General features: G+C 40.1%; 1 protein-coding gene across 12 annotated transcripts in view; it reads right to left on the bottom strand.

Annotated features, from left to right (window-relative positions):
* Window positions 1–449: 449 nt before the first annotated feature.
* Window positions 450–17111, bottom strand: part of ICA1 (islet cell autoantigen 1) — a 74308-nt gene continuing 57646 nt past the window's right edge. For 6 of the 12 annotated variants that reach the window (XM_083468320.1, XM_083468317.1, XM_083468319.1 and 3 more), the window contains exons 10-15: window positions 15311–15360; window positions 13733–13795; window positions 13497–13538; window positions 7369–7641; window positions 2569–2664; window positions 450–1387 (exon numbers count right to left, since the gene is read on the bottom strand). In XM_083468320.1, coding sequence (XP_083324446.1) covers window positions 1266–1387; window positions 2569–2664; window positions 7369–7641; window positions 13497–13538; window positions 13733–13795; window positions 15311–15360 — 646 coding nt within the window. In that variant the 3' untranslated portion in view covers window positions 450–1265. The remainder of the gene's footprint in view (window positions 1388–2568; window positions 2665–7368; window positions 7642–13496; window positions 13539–13732; window positions 13796–15310; window positions 15361–17111) is intronic. The other 6 variants (XM_083468323.1, XM_083468315.1, XM_083468314.1 and 3 more) reach the window with 1 other exon arrangement.

The raw sequence follows: 17111 nt of genomic DNA on the forward strand, positions 1-17111 counted from the left end.
GTTGGTCTGCTCTATTACCTCAGAATTCTCACCTGATTTTATTTTTTGAAGGCAGTGAACGATATCTTCTGATCAGCCCAGACACTGAGGTCCAGCTGCGAGGGCCTTCTGGCAGTTCCCTCACTGTAAGAAGTTACAGGGAACCAGGCAGAGGGCCTTTTCAGTAGTCACACCTGTGCTGTGGAAGGCCCTCTCATCAGATTTCAAACAAGCAACCAAATGACTTTTTAAAAGGCATCTGAAGGCAGCCCTATACCGGTAAGGTTTTAACATCTGAGGTTTTATTGTGTTTTTATTATTTTGCAGGGAACCACCCAGAATGGCTTGGGCAACCCAGTCAGATGGGTAGAATATAAATTAAATAAATAACAATAACAATAATTTATTATTAAATCATGATTGCATCCATTGAATTGTTCCCATTCCCCATGACAAAGGTTCAGCTACACTTTTTCTTTTTGTCAAAACCATCTTTATTAAAGGAGAGTGTAGCGACAGAACATGTGTGTATGAAACCAGCTTTGATGAAAAGTGCTTTGTATGGAAACCATGATTACTGTAAATACACATGTTGGCAAAGTCAATACCACCTGGTCTCCAATTGCCGAAACTGCTGGTACAACTGAACATGCCTGGAGGATGTAGTTTGGGCAGTCGGCTTGGACTTATACAATGCCATTTGCCTAATAATTTAAAATTAGAGAATGAGCACAGTAGATTCATAGATACTCAAATATAATTCTCTAATAATTAGCCCCAGAGTATAGATTTTTCACTATGGATACTAACAAAAGAAATTATAAATTAACATCACAGCAGTATGTTATATACTACTTTCTAAATGGTAGTATCGAATATACCACTGGGTCATGCAGTCTCCAGTTACATGATTTTGTTTTGATTTACACAAAGAAAAAGATATAAAAAATAGGTTTATTATTTATATTTCACTCTTGAGTTAGCTGTGGCACTCTGCCTGCCAAGTTACAGCAAGTACACTAATCTATTCAGTAGTCTTCTCTAAATCAAAACTTCGTTTGGTACATTCACATACAAAAAAAGAAGTTGCAAACTCTTTGTACAAAACAAGAGCAAATAACTGTTACCTATAGAAAGGGGTTAGGTCAATCCCTTGATTTTATTAGAATGGCACAGAAGTGAGAAGTAAGTCGTACAACAGTAAACTGATCTGGTTTTAAACGCTTCTAAAGCCCCAAGAAATGCATTTTTGAATGGTGAAGTGAGAGTTACCACAGGCAGACAACTCATGCATTGAGCAATTCGTGTTCTTTATCTGTTTTCCCAACTGCATCTGGGTTGGACAAGGGGTCCAGATCAGCAAAGAGGCTAAACCAAGCCGTTAGATCTTTAGAGGAACTTGCAGCTTCTGCAAAAAGGAAAAACAAAGACAAACAATCCCCAAGAAGTTAAGATTTTTGCTTGACAGTTTTTTAAAATATATATATATATACTAATGCTGACATAAACAAACATGGTATGGACTTAGAATGCACTACTGAAGAAAATATGTAGTATATGCCTGATAGAACCCATATTCATGTATTGCTTTTGACAGAAAATTTAAATATTCTGCAGTTATTATTATTTCATTTCTATATTTTTTAGAAAAATCTCAAAGCAGTTTACAGCTCTATATTATTTATTTATATAATTTGCAACACACACACACTGCCCTTAAAGTTGACTACAATAAGAAAAAACTCAATATATTGCAGTAAAATATAATGGAAACTAAAGCAGCATAACTGGCAAGTAAAAACGAAGATATCAGATAACTGCAGTAAAAAGAAATTAAGAGGATCTCAACTGCCATTAAAATGTCATTAAGAACACAAACAAGAGATTGGGATGGGTTTTTCTTGAAAGATAACGATGTTGCTCAGAAAACACATTTGAAGAGGAAGTTTGATAATTTAGGTGCCATCACAGAGAAGGCCTTTTTAGCAATTGGCCACTTCCCTGGCTCCTAAGCACAGGGACATCGGAAGAAGAGGAGGGTGGCCCACAAACTCCCTCAAATGGTGGATTGGCTCATGGTTTCTCCATTCCCAACCACTTCATAGCATTTAAATGAATTCATCTTGACTTGGATGAGCCTTTGGAGGTTGTACAAAAATGGAAAGGGAGATCACCAAAGACCCAACACTGGGCGGGCCCTACGGGTCCATTCTGCCTGCAGCCAGGAGTACTTGAGTTCATAGAGCGTCTCTAGAAAGGGATTTTGTCAACACAGAGTGTGACCAAGTGATGACCCAGTGGAGTTTTCGTTACTGAAACAAGACATCTCCACTCAAGTCTTGGCAACATTTTAACGTCAGCCAACAAGCAAGCATTGATATTCAAGTGCCGATTACTTAAATAACATTCCAATTATGGCACAATTAGAGGATAATTCCTGAAAGGAAGCCATTCTATGTAAATAGTTGTGAGACTACACACACACACACACACACACACACACACACACAAACCCAAACACCTGGAAAACTCTAAGCTTTGTATTGCTGTGTTGGTGCACACACAATCAAAGCGTAACGTGTTTGTCACCTTTCATAGGTGTCTTGTTGACGGTCGTGTTCAGGCTGTTGGATTTCTGGGCGGTCTGTGGGACAGGCGTAGGGCTGATGCTGCTGGCTGCCCAACCTAAAATTCAATAACACAGTTGCATTTCTGTCAATCAACTATAATTACTTAACGAGCTCACACTGCTCACGACAGTAATAATTGAAGCTTGAACTCTTCTGTTAAAAACAAATTCTAAAAATCCTGTCCTGATCTGTTGCTTTACAGCTCTGGCTTCATTGCTTTATGTAGGTCTTTACATTTTGTACTTTGTATTATGTTACTTTAACCCCGTTGTAAATTCTTCTTGTGTACTTTGGGATAGAAATTAAACAACTCTCATTTCCTTACAGGTTACTGCAACAGGGTTGTATTTCAGTCTGCTTTTTTGTTGTTTTTTGCATTCACTTTAACTGTCTTGCTTGCTCCATCAAATCCATTCATCTACTGAAACTAACAGTACAACTTGTTTTGACAATTGATATTTTTGAAGTTGTTAGCAGAGCTCATGAACAGATCTATCTGCTGACTGGGAGTGGGGACCTTCAGACTGCCGTTTCAAATAGTGAACAGGAGTCAATCCAGCCTACCGTCTGGAAAAGGCTCCCACAACAAACAGGCTCCATGGAGCCCTTCTGTAATAGATCTGCTAGTATTACTACTAGCAGTTCAGGTGCCTGACACGTGCCCTATGGGTCTGTACGTTTGGTCCAAAAGGGTGGTTAGGAAAAACTTTTGAATAATGTTACAACGTAGTGTTCTCCGTTGCTAATACAAGCAAAGTTTACAGGGGAAATTGGCCTTTGGGGAAAAAAATATTGGTGCTTACTAGCTGGCTGCTCAAAGAGCAGCTCATGATATGACTAGACGCAAGATTATCAGTGAGACATTAAGGAAACCAAACCTCCTACTCTTCTGCCAGCAACTGTACAAATGTGGAAAAGGTGAAGCAAGCAGTCATTCTCTTGGCCTCAATTAAATTTAAAAATGGAAGCAACAGCTAGATTGTTCAGCCACAGGAAAAAGCTCCTGTACACATAAATTAAAAATGATTCCTATAATTATTATTATCAAAATGAAATACAGGTAGGAGTGGAGAAAGGGATTGGCTTTTTGTTAAAGCAGTCTTTGCAGTTAGAAAAGTAGCCAGAGGAGGCAGTGACATAATCAGTGGACTAACTGAAACACACTCAGATCATTTGTTCTTTTTGCCTTCTTTCACCTGCAAAGGGAGCCCTTCAACAATAACAGTTTCTTGCAGTACAATAGTGCCTGGAGGACCAGTTGAAGACTGGGAATAAATGGGTGCAGTAACAATACAGTTTTAAAGGCAGACAAAACAGACTAAAAGACAAAGACTGTATTTACTGGATAAAAGACTAAGGGAACAGGAAAATATAATTAAGACAATTTCCGGTGGATGTAAAGTGTTCCATATATTCTTAACCCATGTCTGAAGTGAAGCATGCCTGTATGATGCCTGCCTCCTTGCTGGTCAATGGGGATTAACAGGCATGCTTAGTTGAAAAATTGCTGAAATGTTGTGCACAGGCTGAATTCAGAGGCAACACAAAACCACAGAGTACTTGGGTAAACCATGGTTTGTTTCAATGTCTGAACTTGAGCTTCCCCACAAACTGATCTGGTTCAGATGTAACACTGAACACTGGGATCTTCAACTGTGGTGTTAGCATAATCATAGTTTTTTATTACATCTGAAACCAGCTTTAAGATGATTAAATCCCACTAAAGTAAATGAGATGGAAGAAGTCTAACAGCTCTTAGGACACCTCCATTTTTTTAAAAAAAAACAGATAATCAATTTAATTGATCAGCAATAACTAACGACGTGAACACAGTTAGGAACCTGACTTAGCAGAAGGTTTTTCGAGTCTGCCAGGATTCTTTTGAATAGAATTGTTTACTCCAACGTATTTTATTATTTGTAAATGCTTGGGATTTTACCTGGAACCTTATACAAGCAAAAACATCTGCTCTATTAACATATGATGTTATCAAAGATAATTAATAGCTAGATGGGACACTGAGACACAAAGCTAGCAACCTGTACACAACTGCTTTGATCACACAACAGTAAGTTTACTTAACAGACATTGTGGAATAAGGCAGTAATTTGCAGTTGAAGAAGACTTGTTTTCTGCCAGTCATACGCTAAACAGATCTCTGAAAAATAATCCTAGCAAAGAGACATTTTCAATTAACAAGCAAAGCCTGTGTACTTTGGAAGAAAACCACTTACATTACTAGGAATGGAAATTCTGAAAAATAGTTGCCACGGTTGGCTCCTCAGCCATGCAAAATGAGAGGTTACTTGCATTTATAATACACCTTCAATTATTTAACAGGGCATAGCTTTTACTGGTTAACTTAGAAGGAAAACAACCTCTCTCCATATTGTGCTGGATGTCATAGATAACCAATAGCATTGCAAACAGTTGTGTTCTTTCTGAAGGGAAGTGTGCTGGCACTGAACCAAGGAGACACAAACCCCAGCCCTTGCTCTGCCCTGATCTCTCTCATTGGCCTTGGGGAGGTCATGCTCTTTCAGCCTGGGGTCCCAGCCTGCACTATGGGTTTCTTAGAGAAGGAATGACATAATTGCATTTGGCAAAAAAGAAAGCCTTCTGCCAACGTCGTAAATAATACATTTCCCCACCAGCCATTCCTTTAAGTGATCTGTGACTATGTTGCAGCCTGAACTGCATAACAACAAATGTACAAGACTGCATGTTCGAAAGAGTTGGGAAGAGAACAGGCCCGTAGTCCAAACTGGGTGTGGTGGGGTGGGATGGGATACAGCAGCCTTCTATTCAGGGCAAAAGCAAGATTCAAACTAGAGACCTCCTGGCTCACTATTCAGTCTTTTAGCACCAAACCATATGCGATGTGGAAGATTTGTGAACAATAGTTTTCATTTAAAAGTAGCTGATCTACACTGGGGCCACAGTGCTGGGGGAGAAAGGTCTAACCATTCCCCATCTGTGCCATTTCCCGATTTAAATCACACTCATCCAAAAGCAGCTATTTGCCACAACAATATGCGGTATCACACATCTCTCTCTCTGACTGGCTGCTTTTAAATTTAATTGCCCTCCCTACCCTTGGTGATAGTTTGTAATTAAAAAAGCAGCTACCAACAATCATAGGAGATCCTGTTTGCAGATCTGCCCCACTGTGTCTGGTCTGCCTCTTAGTGACTTTCCTATGCCATATCACCTTAAAAATCTGAGTACTTCGATTCCATTAAGCATCTGCACTACGCTAGACAAAGAGGCCAGATATGCCCCTGTCCACAGGCCTATTAAGCCAAAGTGCTTGGATTGAAGCCATTGAAGCCTCACTGATGACACGCTCCTATTTTAGGCATGCCAGTCTTGACAAGGTCCCTTTAACAACAGCTTTTTTTATTGCTACTCCAGGCTCTACTATTTTCTTCTACCTGAGGAATGTCAGAGGAATAATTTTCCCATCAACAAATGACAAGCAAACCAGCCCACGTTAACACCCTGGAGGAGTTAAGAACCCTTCACACACGTCATCCCTTCACTCTAAAAATAATGAGACAATTTTTTCCTTTCACCCTCTACGCCTCCCTCCCACAACCACCATCTGCCCAAGAAACAGCGGAGAGATTAACATAGAATATTGGCAGCAAGGAGGCTGGTTTGCTGTGCACGGAGCACTGAAGCAACAAGAGCTGCAAACTAACAAAGCACTTTCATTCTGAGCCTGTTGTGCAGATGCATCTATTTTACAGCACCAGAGTAGCCAACTGATGCTTAAGGCAGGGTAAAAATAGGGAGAGGAAAATGCATAAATGAGCTTAGTGTGAGTAACCCAAGGGAAGGAGCTATTTCCTGGAAGGCACACCTACAAACCTCATGGGAGAGTGTTAGCGTGACTGAGAGAAGAGACCTGATTCAGATGTAATGTTGGCTGAGACCTAGTTCAGCTTTATGTGAATAAGCCTACTTCCCTGTCTGCATGGAGATTGTAAACATTCATTTCCATTTTAAACTAACTGCAATTTGTTGTTTTGTCTGAACTGGGAACTACAGTTAAGTTTCCCTATGCTTATCCAAAGAAGCCAGGATCAGAAGCCATGGCTTGATCCTGGCTTGTTCTGACAAACCACTGTTTATCCTAACCATAGTTTTTTTCCAATTTGGACAACACAACCAACTGGTTAGGTTAAAATTCCATGCTTTGCATGCAAACTGGCCCTGGTTCAATCCCTGGCATCTGTCGGTAGGGCTGGGAGAAACCACTGTCTGAAACTACTGTCAGTCAGTACTAGAGACAATACTGAGATTGATGGACCAGTTATTTGATCAAGTATAAGGTAGTATACAAAATTAAATAATAATAAAAAATTATCTCCTCATGGTTGTAATGGGGGAGGGAGAGAGCACTTAAGCCCAAGGTTCATGCACATAACACTATCCTATGGTTTAGTGCAGAGCTTTTCAAACTGTGTGTTGCGACATGTTAGTGTGTTGGCTGCAGTATGCAGGTGTGTCATGCAATTGCTCCCCACGCTCCTCCCGGGGTTGGGGGAGGGGATTACTGCTTCGCAAAATGATGCATGTTTAAAAAGTGTGTCACCAACATAAAGTTTGGAAAGCTCTGGTTTAGTGGTTATGGCTATACCCTCCCAAGTAAGTATGTGTCTTTGTTCACATGCATTCATGCATGGCACAGTGCTTGGCATCAGGTTGGTGGACTGAGCCCATCTGTTTGCTAATCAGCCTAAAATAAACCTACCTTGAAGGGAGGACTGCAAGTCATTCATGTTTTGGTCTAAAAGCTGAGAAGGAAGGAAGCCTGACGCTGATGACTGATTGTTCTCCATTTCTCCTGCGGAAGAGCTTGTGGGCATGTCAGCAAGTGGGTCCTCTCCAAATACAGCTTTCCACTCTCTGCTGAATTCGCCGTCGTCCAAAGAAGATGCATTGAGAATCTCGTTCAGTAATACCATATCATCCTTATCAGTAGCCTCAGTCTCCAAAGAATTTGCAAGCGGGTCCATTGATGCTGCTGGGAGAAGCAGGAGTACCAAAGCAGAAAGAAATAAGAAAAAACAACAACAAGTAAGAACAGAGGAAGATACTTAAGGAATGCCCATTCAGATCTACCAGTAGTGAAGGAACTATAGCTCCGCAGTACATGCAGAAGGTTCCAGGTTCAATCTCTAGAAGTCCTAGTTAAAAGGAACAGGATAGACCTTTGCTTGAAACTCTAGGCTGCTGCTGCCAGTCAGAGTAGACAATAAGGGATTAGCTAAGAGACCTGGTATAGGCCCTAGAGCTGAGGCATAGATAAAATAATTTTATGGGGAGCACCTAAACTAGATGATCTTCCAGTTGCACCTCTCATTCCTCACATTCTGGAATTCAGTCTGGACATTTATGATTTCTCACCTCTCAGTTTAACCTCACTAGATGCCATAGTTCATGCAATAACTCATGTTTTGACAGTTATTTAAAATGCAGACACCTCCAGTGGGGTACACCCCCACTTTTCCAGATATAAACCAGATATTTCAACAAAAGAACTACTTTGACCAATGATCCAAAATGATGAAAAACCGCTTTCCTGCACAAGTCCTTATCCTTGTTGTAATAGAAATGGGATTTAATATGGACAAGAAACAGAAGGTTCATGATGGATTACCTAGAAAAGGAAGAGCTTACTTTACAGTTACACTATTCCTACTGAGCAAAGCATTCCAACCAGGAATTTTGCTGAATGGGGTTGACCTTATGCTGGCTCAGATGTCTACAAGATGAAAAATGAAGGAAATACATAATGGAGAAGCATAGAATGCCCCCTCTTCCAGATGACAAGTAAACAGGAAGGGAATATGTCTTGGCTGCTTTACCAGTGTGGAAGGCAAAGAGATACAGTGATTCATTGTACTGTACATTGATTATGTGCCCATGCACTGGAGGGGCAAGAATGGATGCTCAGGGATAACAAACAGTGTCCAATCAACCACTGTTGGGCAAAAGGAGTTAAATTTCAGCATGTAGAAAATTCTAGGTAATAATAATCCTCCTTCAGAAATGGCAAAGTCAGCTATGGAATTTGCTACCGCAATTTGTGGTGATGGCCAATAGCTTGGACAGCATTAAAAGGGAATTAGAGAAAATTATAAAGAATAAAGCTATCAGGGGCTACTTGTCATGACAGGTACAGGTAGCAGACCTCTGAATACCAGTCACTGTTGAAGGGGAAGGGAGCTCTTGTATTCATTTCCTAGTTATGGGATTCCATAGGCATCCCATTGGCCACGGTAGGAGAAAGCATGCTAGACTAGCTCTTCTTATGGTCTTAGGAAAACTCAATGAGCCAGCAAATGAGTCACCAAAGCCTACTGCTAGCCAATCGTTTTACTTTCCACCTCCCTCTCAAAGAGACAATGGAAAGAATGGTGGAATCTTCAGAGCTCTCCATTACCATGTTCCCCTAGCCTCTTTGAAATACGGACCAGCTCTCAAAAGCGAGTCTCACCATATGGGAAGTTTTAAAATAGCAACTCCATGGGAAATGGACATGTGATTCTACCCTGAGAATCAGTCCAGCCACAATGTTCCCCTTCTCTAGAGAGCATGTTTGTGGGAAGAACTGTGCGGCAGAAATAACCCTGACCACCTCACCAAGACATGGCTATCCACTCTGTTCTGGATTGATGGTTTAGTTTTAACTTGTTTTATTGTATTGTATCAGCTATATTCAGATGTTAATGCACCCTGGGACATTATGATGAAGGGTGGGCAAGAAATATAGCAGACAATGCACAACAAGGTTACCCATAAGACCTCCTGTCCCCGTAAAGACCTGCAAGATCTGTAGAACATCTAGGGAAAGTTTATTCATGGGCACTGCACCCTACAGAATATAACAGGGTGGTAGCAAAGCAAAGGGCCCCTTTCTGCCATTGCCCCTGCATTTTCCTCTGCCATATGTGAAGCATTATCCATCCTTTGCTTCAGACATCTTGCAAAGATGTTTTCTTTTTGCCCAAGCTTTCCCTGACCAAAAGAATACACCCTGTTATTACTGTATTCCTGCTTTTATCTGTTTTCATAATATATTTTTCCTAGGTATTATAATCCCTTCTTACTGTTTTTATTACATTTTAAATTTTTATATTTCTGTACAGATTGTTTACATATTAAGCAGTTCAGAAATGCTTTTAAATCAATCAATATTTATTCACACATCCAGGGGTGTTCCAAAACAATTTGCAATAATAAAAATACACAATGCACAATAAATTTAATAAGTCAATACAAATATGATATGCTTAAAAAAAAAGGTCATCCAAAAGGGCGGGGGGGGGGGCAAGGATCATCAAAAGCAACACAAATTATCCATTCACTCCGTACAAAGTGAGCATCAGTTGCTGCCAAAAGCCCAAGCTGTCCAAGTGCCTGGGAGAATAAAAATGTGTTTGATGCTAGAATTTGTCTGATGCCATCCTTGCCACAACTTCGGGTTCATAACAGTTGGCAATGCCAGTCTGGCCAACTTCATTTCGACCTACTCATAAGGAGGCATACTCCAGCGGGCTGTCACAGCTGAATTATTTCAGAGAATGAATTCCATCTACTATTGGAACATTTTTCTACAGCGAATTTGAAGACTGAACACTGACCTCATTAGAAACTGAATTTAGTATAACCAGCAACATACTTCTCCATTTTTCCTCAAACATGATCTCTTTCAGAACGTGAGCTTTGGAACTGTACATGCTTTTCATTTCAGTGCAACTACCTGAGGCCCCAGTAGGTCCTTTATCTGGCATTGCTGCTTTTCGTCTTCTCCAGAAATTGACTTTTGAAAAGAAGAGTTTATTTGGGAGGTGTGATGGGACAGCAGATGATCAAAACTCCCAAAACATTGCTGTTGGAGGCAACCTGGTACCCATCAGATCTTTTGGACAGCAATTCCCATCAACCCCACCCAGCTTAGTCAATGGTGAAGCTGTAGTTGAAAACATCTGGAGGGAACCAGGGTAGAAAAGGCTACTGTCTCCAAACAGGCATGAAAGTGCTTGAAGCTTTGCTCCAAAACTGCCGCAATGAGTATGATGCTAGGCATTTTTTGAAATTTTCCTGTCATTTGAAATCTTCCTGTCATTGCTTCATCACTGTGGAGCTCAGTAGCTTACCCAAAGTAAGTGGTAGTATGTACAATAGGCAGCTTTCTCTAATAAAAGCCTCAGCTGGCCAAGTAACCTTCCCTGCACTTAAATTATCCACACATAACACAGCAAAGATAAATACTTTCTTGTAATGAGTTGGGCATATTAGAAATGTATAGATGAAAGAATCTTTCGTCTATACATTAAGTAGGTCTTACTCAAAAGTGACTGAGTCTTCTTTCAAACACATAGAGTGAAGTTATTGGGGGCGTGAAAAGAGGAGAAGTTAGGGGACAGAGTTGACTTTAAAAAATGCCTATGAGTCAACACCACTTGGGAGAATATAAAAAACACCTACACACCATGAATAAAACCAACTTGGAGGAAAGAAAACAGCAGCTTTAACCTGCATGATAGGTGACAATTTTGAGGGCTGAACTTTCTGTTTACATCTTCAATCCTCTTTGCAGTTACACACTTACTTGTCAAGAAAGGCCAATATTATAAGTAGTCAATTATACTGGTATAATCCAGTGTGAGTTTCCAGCTGCATCAAAAATGGCAGTCAAAAGTTGCATCCTAGCATACCAAATTTGGAATGAATTAGGTATTAAAAAATTTAGCACCACCCTCCTCTCTCTCAAAGAAAACAGGATTTGTGGTTAGCAGTTCACTGCAGCCAGAAAGTCACAATACAAGAAATATAAGCAGTCTTCAGTCATGGTAAAGCTCATGTTACAAGTGGGTGACATCACTGATATTTCACTTCAGAAGCCACAGCTGATCCATGTGGCTCAAATGAAAAGCAATTGTGCCAAAAGACTCTTATTGGTCTAGAAGTGGCAAAACATTCTTGATAAATGTGACATAAAACACTGCAACTCTTCTATCCTTGGTGTAAGGCACATCTTATGTTGTAAGACTCCTCTTTATTTTGACTTCTCTGCCCTGATATATTACAAAGTATTTTAATGTGTTTGAGAGAGCCTGTTTTGCTTCCTGGAATTTCCAGATCTAGCAGGGAATCATGAAGTTACAACATATATTGAAGACATGGTTTTAATAGTAACATTTCACCATTCCTCTGCTATGCTAGAAATTACATATACCACAATAGCAAATAATAATGATGATAGATAATAATGATAGTAATTTATTATTATTATTATTATTATTATTATTATTATTATTATTATTTAAAAAATCTAACAGAAATACAGCAAAGAACAAGGCTATTTGATGCAGTCATCATATACTGCTGGTATTTCACAAAGAAGTCATGTATAATAGACATAAACAATTTCTCTGTGTTCTAAAAACTGTAGCTGTGTACTCACTAAGAACAGAGTTCTTATTAAAGGGCCAACATGGCTTTTATCAATAAACTATTTGCACTGCTGTTACTTCTCCCTTCTCTTCCCTTTTGTTCTTTGCCTTGTGTTCAGCATTTCCTTGCCGCTTCCTTTTTCCAACAGTAAATCTATCCCTTATTTTCATAAATTGTCCTTTGCCATCACAGTATTGAAGAAAGAAAATTCTACAGAACACAGTCTGCTTTTTACCTTCCATTGATACAGATTTACTCCTTCATGTGGCATACTATGAGATTGCTGTATGTTTAGCACTTTAGTGGTTAGCCAAGCCAAGCTTAATTCACAGTCACTTCTAATGTGGTTGCAAGTGTCGATACAAGATGGTTCTGCTTCATACATTACACACAGTGGGTTTTTTTAATGAATAAGTATCTCTGTAAAGGCAGCTACTGCTGGGAAAAACTTGTGAGCTAATAGGTTCCCTTACACAGTAAATACTAGCCACCCCCATGTGTGGGAGTTGTGCTGAAACAATCAGAATCAGAAATGATGTGATAACTTCAGCATGTCGCAACCAAATGTGGGAATCTAGCTTCAGAGGCAAAAAAAGAAAAGAAAGAAAGAAAGAAAGAAAGAAAGAAAGAAAGAAGGGGGGAGGGATAGGTACAAGAAGAGGTATGTTTTACTCAGAGCAAACCTGTTGAAATTAATGGATTTAGCCATGTTACTTTTTACTCTGAGTAAAACCTAGCTGAATACCACCCATAGAATTATTGCCAGGATGAATGTACTATGGCGCACACACCTGTCCCCCCCAAAAGCACAGTTGCTATGGACCACTGAAGCATAGCTGGCAAATTTTGCCTGGCTGAAAAATTCAGTGGAAGAATAGTTGTTGCTTACAACAGCATTTCAAGTCAAGGAAACTGACAAACACTATTTCTATCACTATCAGTTCAGAAGGAGATACTTTCCTACATCAATATCATACTAAAAAGTTCACAAATTGAGGTGAATGTTCTTCTACAACCCATAAGCGCCCAAAGTGGATGATCACATCAAGACATAGCTAGCTTTTATATTAGTAAAGATTAAATAATCCAATTGTTTAAAAGATTTAATTATCCAGTTGGAGACCAGCCTCCACCAAAGGTGTCATGGACTTTGAAGACGCTTGAACTCAGGCCGAAAGGGAGAAATGGCAAACTCGCACAGTGATCACTCTCACTCGGAAATCTATGTTCCCACTGTGGAAGGACGTGTGGATCCAGAATTGGCCTCCTTAGTCACTTACGGACTCACTGTTAAGACAGTGTTCATGGAAGACAATCTTACTTGGGTAAGAGTGATCACCAAAGAAAAAGAAGAAAATGCTATGTTTGGTGCCCCTTTGCAGAATTGATAAAACAGTTGACAAAAAGATTACATACCATTTTCCTCAGGTTTCAAGTCTAATAAGTCATCTATGGCTCCTAAAAATGGCAAAACATAAGGGAAAGTTATTGAGCTGTAGGCTCTTATATGTACATTTCAGACTTGCAGTTATACCGTTTTCTTTAGGCAGCAATCATATGCAACTTGTCTGTCAGTAAGTCCCATTGAAGTCAATGTAACTTACTTCTGAGTAGGCATGTATAGGGCTGCACTGCATGTCTAGCAGACATACCTGAATTCTCTCTGTGGTTGAAGCTCTCCCCAAAAGTACTCAGGATGTCCTTAGTTTCTTCTGCTGTAACCAAAATATTTTCTAGGTCAGAACCTAAAGTGCTTTAAACATGGAATGTGCTTCAAAGGTTTTCTAGTATGACACTCTTTGCACTGTTAACTTGCACAGTTAGGATTTCACATTTAACCTGAAACTATCCCAGATAAATTATTTACCAGTGGTGTCTTAAAAATCTCCAGAACCACACACACACACACACACACACACACACACACACACACACACTTCAGTACTTTGTAGCCTACTACTAGGCACTCACAAAAACTATTTGTGGTTCTTAAAGGGTCTCCTTTAATTCAGTAGGTTGTATTAAACAGTAGTTATGCTTAGAATGAACCCATTGAAATCAGTGGGCTTAAGTAGCTTGAGTCCATTCATTTCAATGGGTCAACTCTGAGCATGACTACCACTGAATATTACACAATGTTTTTCCAAAGCAAAACTTGTTTCACAAAAACACCATGATCTAGGTCTAGTGTACCTAATGGGTGCCACTTTAGGAAAGGCCACTGAATCAGTTCCAAATATGGTCGACCATTTACCAAGTTTAATCATTTAAGGAAGTGATAAATATCAGCATTCTAATCTTCCTTATTTGGCCATCCTCCTAGCTAAGCTAATCACCAGCACAAGACAGAATGTTGCACAATTAAGAACATACTGCCAATAACAGAGAAAGGGTTGGGTTCCTACTTTTGTTACCTACAGATAAAATCCCATTTTGCTCTTCAAAGTATATTTGATGATGTCAAAGTCTCCCCTCAATCTGCAGCTGCAGTGTGATTCTGATAGTGAGGTGCATCTGTTCCAGGTTAGGTAATTGGTTTACAGTGAAATTATTTCAAAAATGCAGGTCCCCCCCCCTCCCGTCAGGCTGCCTACAATTAGAAATAGATTATGTTTTTGCTCCAGTTAATTATCCATAAATCCAGTTGAATTAAAATACTTTTGACAATGTTTGGTAACCTTGCTCTTAGGCCCTCACCTGGAACAAGTTAAAACCTCAACCAAGCCCAGCTCCACACACGAAAAGCATGCAGGGGATGCAGGGAAGGTAAAAAAGTCTGGTGTGTTTGGAGAAGCACAGCAGAGCAATGCAACTAATTTAGCAGTGGCCCCAATCTATATTTTTTCCTGGAAAGAGGTGAGGTATGACGGTACCACAATACAGGCAATAGCACTAGCACAGTGAGTGCTGTGTTATAGAGAACAGGCTAGAGGTCACTCAAAGTTATGGCAGCAAGTAGAAGGATATGGAGGCCTGCACTCCATGATATTTATTTTCCAAGGTGTCTTTAGAGTTGTTAAATAAAATCTCTACTGTATTCTTAGATCTCTGCTCTTAATTGATTTCATGTGCTTCAGATTTTTAGAGCTAGGATAAGAAAACTCTGACTGAGACAATGTTATATACACTAAAGTAGCTTGCAGGAACAAACTGGCACATAGCATCTATTAGGATGAATGAGAGACTTTTAAGCAGGCTGGACATTTGAAATGCATAATAAAAGAAAATACCTGAGCTGGTTGATTCCTTGGTGTGGCTGTCCTCATCTAATGAAATTAACCTTAAATTGGAAGGTAAAAAAAATTGAGAACTTAGTTTATGCTGTGGTGTAGCATGTTATTGGGGAAAGTAATGACAAAAAGTTACAACTGTCTCTGCCCCCTTTCAGTTTTTACAGACCAAGTCGAGATACACTCAAATTCCAAGGTGTTTTCAGAAAACAAAAATACAGTGGTACCTTGGGTTACATATGCTTCAGGTTACATACACTTCAGGTTACAGACTCCGCTAACCCAGAAATAGTGCTTCAAGTTAAGAACTTTGCTTCAGGATGAGAACAGAAATCGTGCTGCGGCGGCGGCGCAGCAGCGGGAGGCCCCATTAGCTAAAGTGGTGCTTCAGGTTAAGAACAGTTTCAGGTTAAGTACGGACCTCCGGAATGAATTAAGTACTTAACCCAAGGTACCACTGTATGTTAGCATTTCAGGCAGTAAAGGTACAGTGACAGGAGGATAATCCTTCTAAATTTAATGGTCAGTGTAGTGACTGAATCAAAATGAGTTGGGGACCCTGTCTAAATTACAATCTTCCCATCTCCCCTAGCTCTCTTTGTTGCCCTGGTGATTTCACTACAGCTGTGTTCACTTCTTCCTCATTTTCTAACTAATGCAAAACAGCATTTTAAAGCAGTCTCACTGGAGACTCTCACGAGCCAGGGAAGTCAATGTGGTACCTTCCAGATGTTGGACTCCAAATCAGGCTCAGCAGGCACAGCCAATGGTTAGGAACAATGGATGCTGCTAACAACATCCAGGGGGCACCATGTTGGCTATCCTTGCTTTTGAGATTTAGAACTTGGTTTATTTTGTTTTCTTCTAAAGATTTAAAGAGAGCAGAAGATACTCAATGTTCCGTCTGGAGGGCAAGAGGAACTACTCTCCCTGATACGGTGTGGAGGGGCCAGCAGAACCACTGAATAAGCAAGAGGACTGATTACAGGGCAACTGACATGTACTGGCTTGGCAGGGATCATTGCTATTACTCTGCCTGCTGTCGCTCTGTGATTTTATCTGAACCATGAGCCCAGCGCTGAGGACATATCAGTTGCATCTTTAGGTGTGCAAGAACACAGGCCAAGTCAAGTAGCAGAAGCTTTTAGAAATAAAGCTCTGGTGCAAAGCAGGACAGAAGAGGGAAGAAAAAAGAAGAACACAACATGAATTTCTGAGCCACTTATGCAGTCAGGCTGAAAAGGAAGTTAACATCCGTCAACACATTTATGTGCTTTTTTTGGTGTTCCTCATGCTTGTTAGAAGTGCTTTGTTGACGTGAAGTCTCTATATCTAGGAAGAGGTTCCATGTGGGAATTTTCTTCACAGCAGTCTTTCAGAATTCCTCGTATACTGTTAAGCAAGACATTTGCACGATCTGTGAAGAAGAGTCTTAACCTGCTTCCCTTGAAACACAATAGCTGGAGTGAAAATGGCTATCTAGAAAAGTGACTCAGCAGTGGGTGTTCTCAAGCTCCCAAACCGGTAATGTAGAATCTGATGCCCTCCAGATGTTTCCAGACTCCCAACTTCCATCAGCCCAGGTTGGTGTGACCAAAGGTCAGGAACAGTGGAAGCTGTGGTCCAAAAACATCTGGAAGGCCACAGGTTCCCACCCCTCATTTAAATATCCAAAATTAGAAAGACACATAGCAAAATTATCTAATCTATGTCACACTGCTACTTAAAACCATTTCCCCCACGGACAAAAAACATTTTGGAGAAATTAAAAAGGCAACGAAATGAGGTCTAATGACAAACA

The sequence above is a fragment of the Podarcis liolepis genome (genome assembly GCF_965112155.1).
Source record: "Podarcis liolepis genome assembly, chromosome: 12".
Taxonomy (NCBI): domain Eukaryota; kingdom Metazoa; phylum Chordata; class Lepidosauria; order Squamata; family Lacertidae; genus Podarcis; species Podarcis liolepis.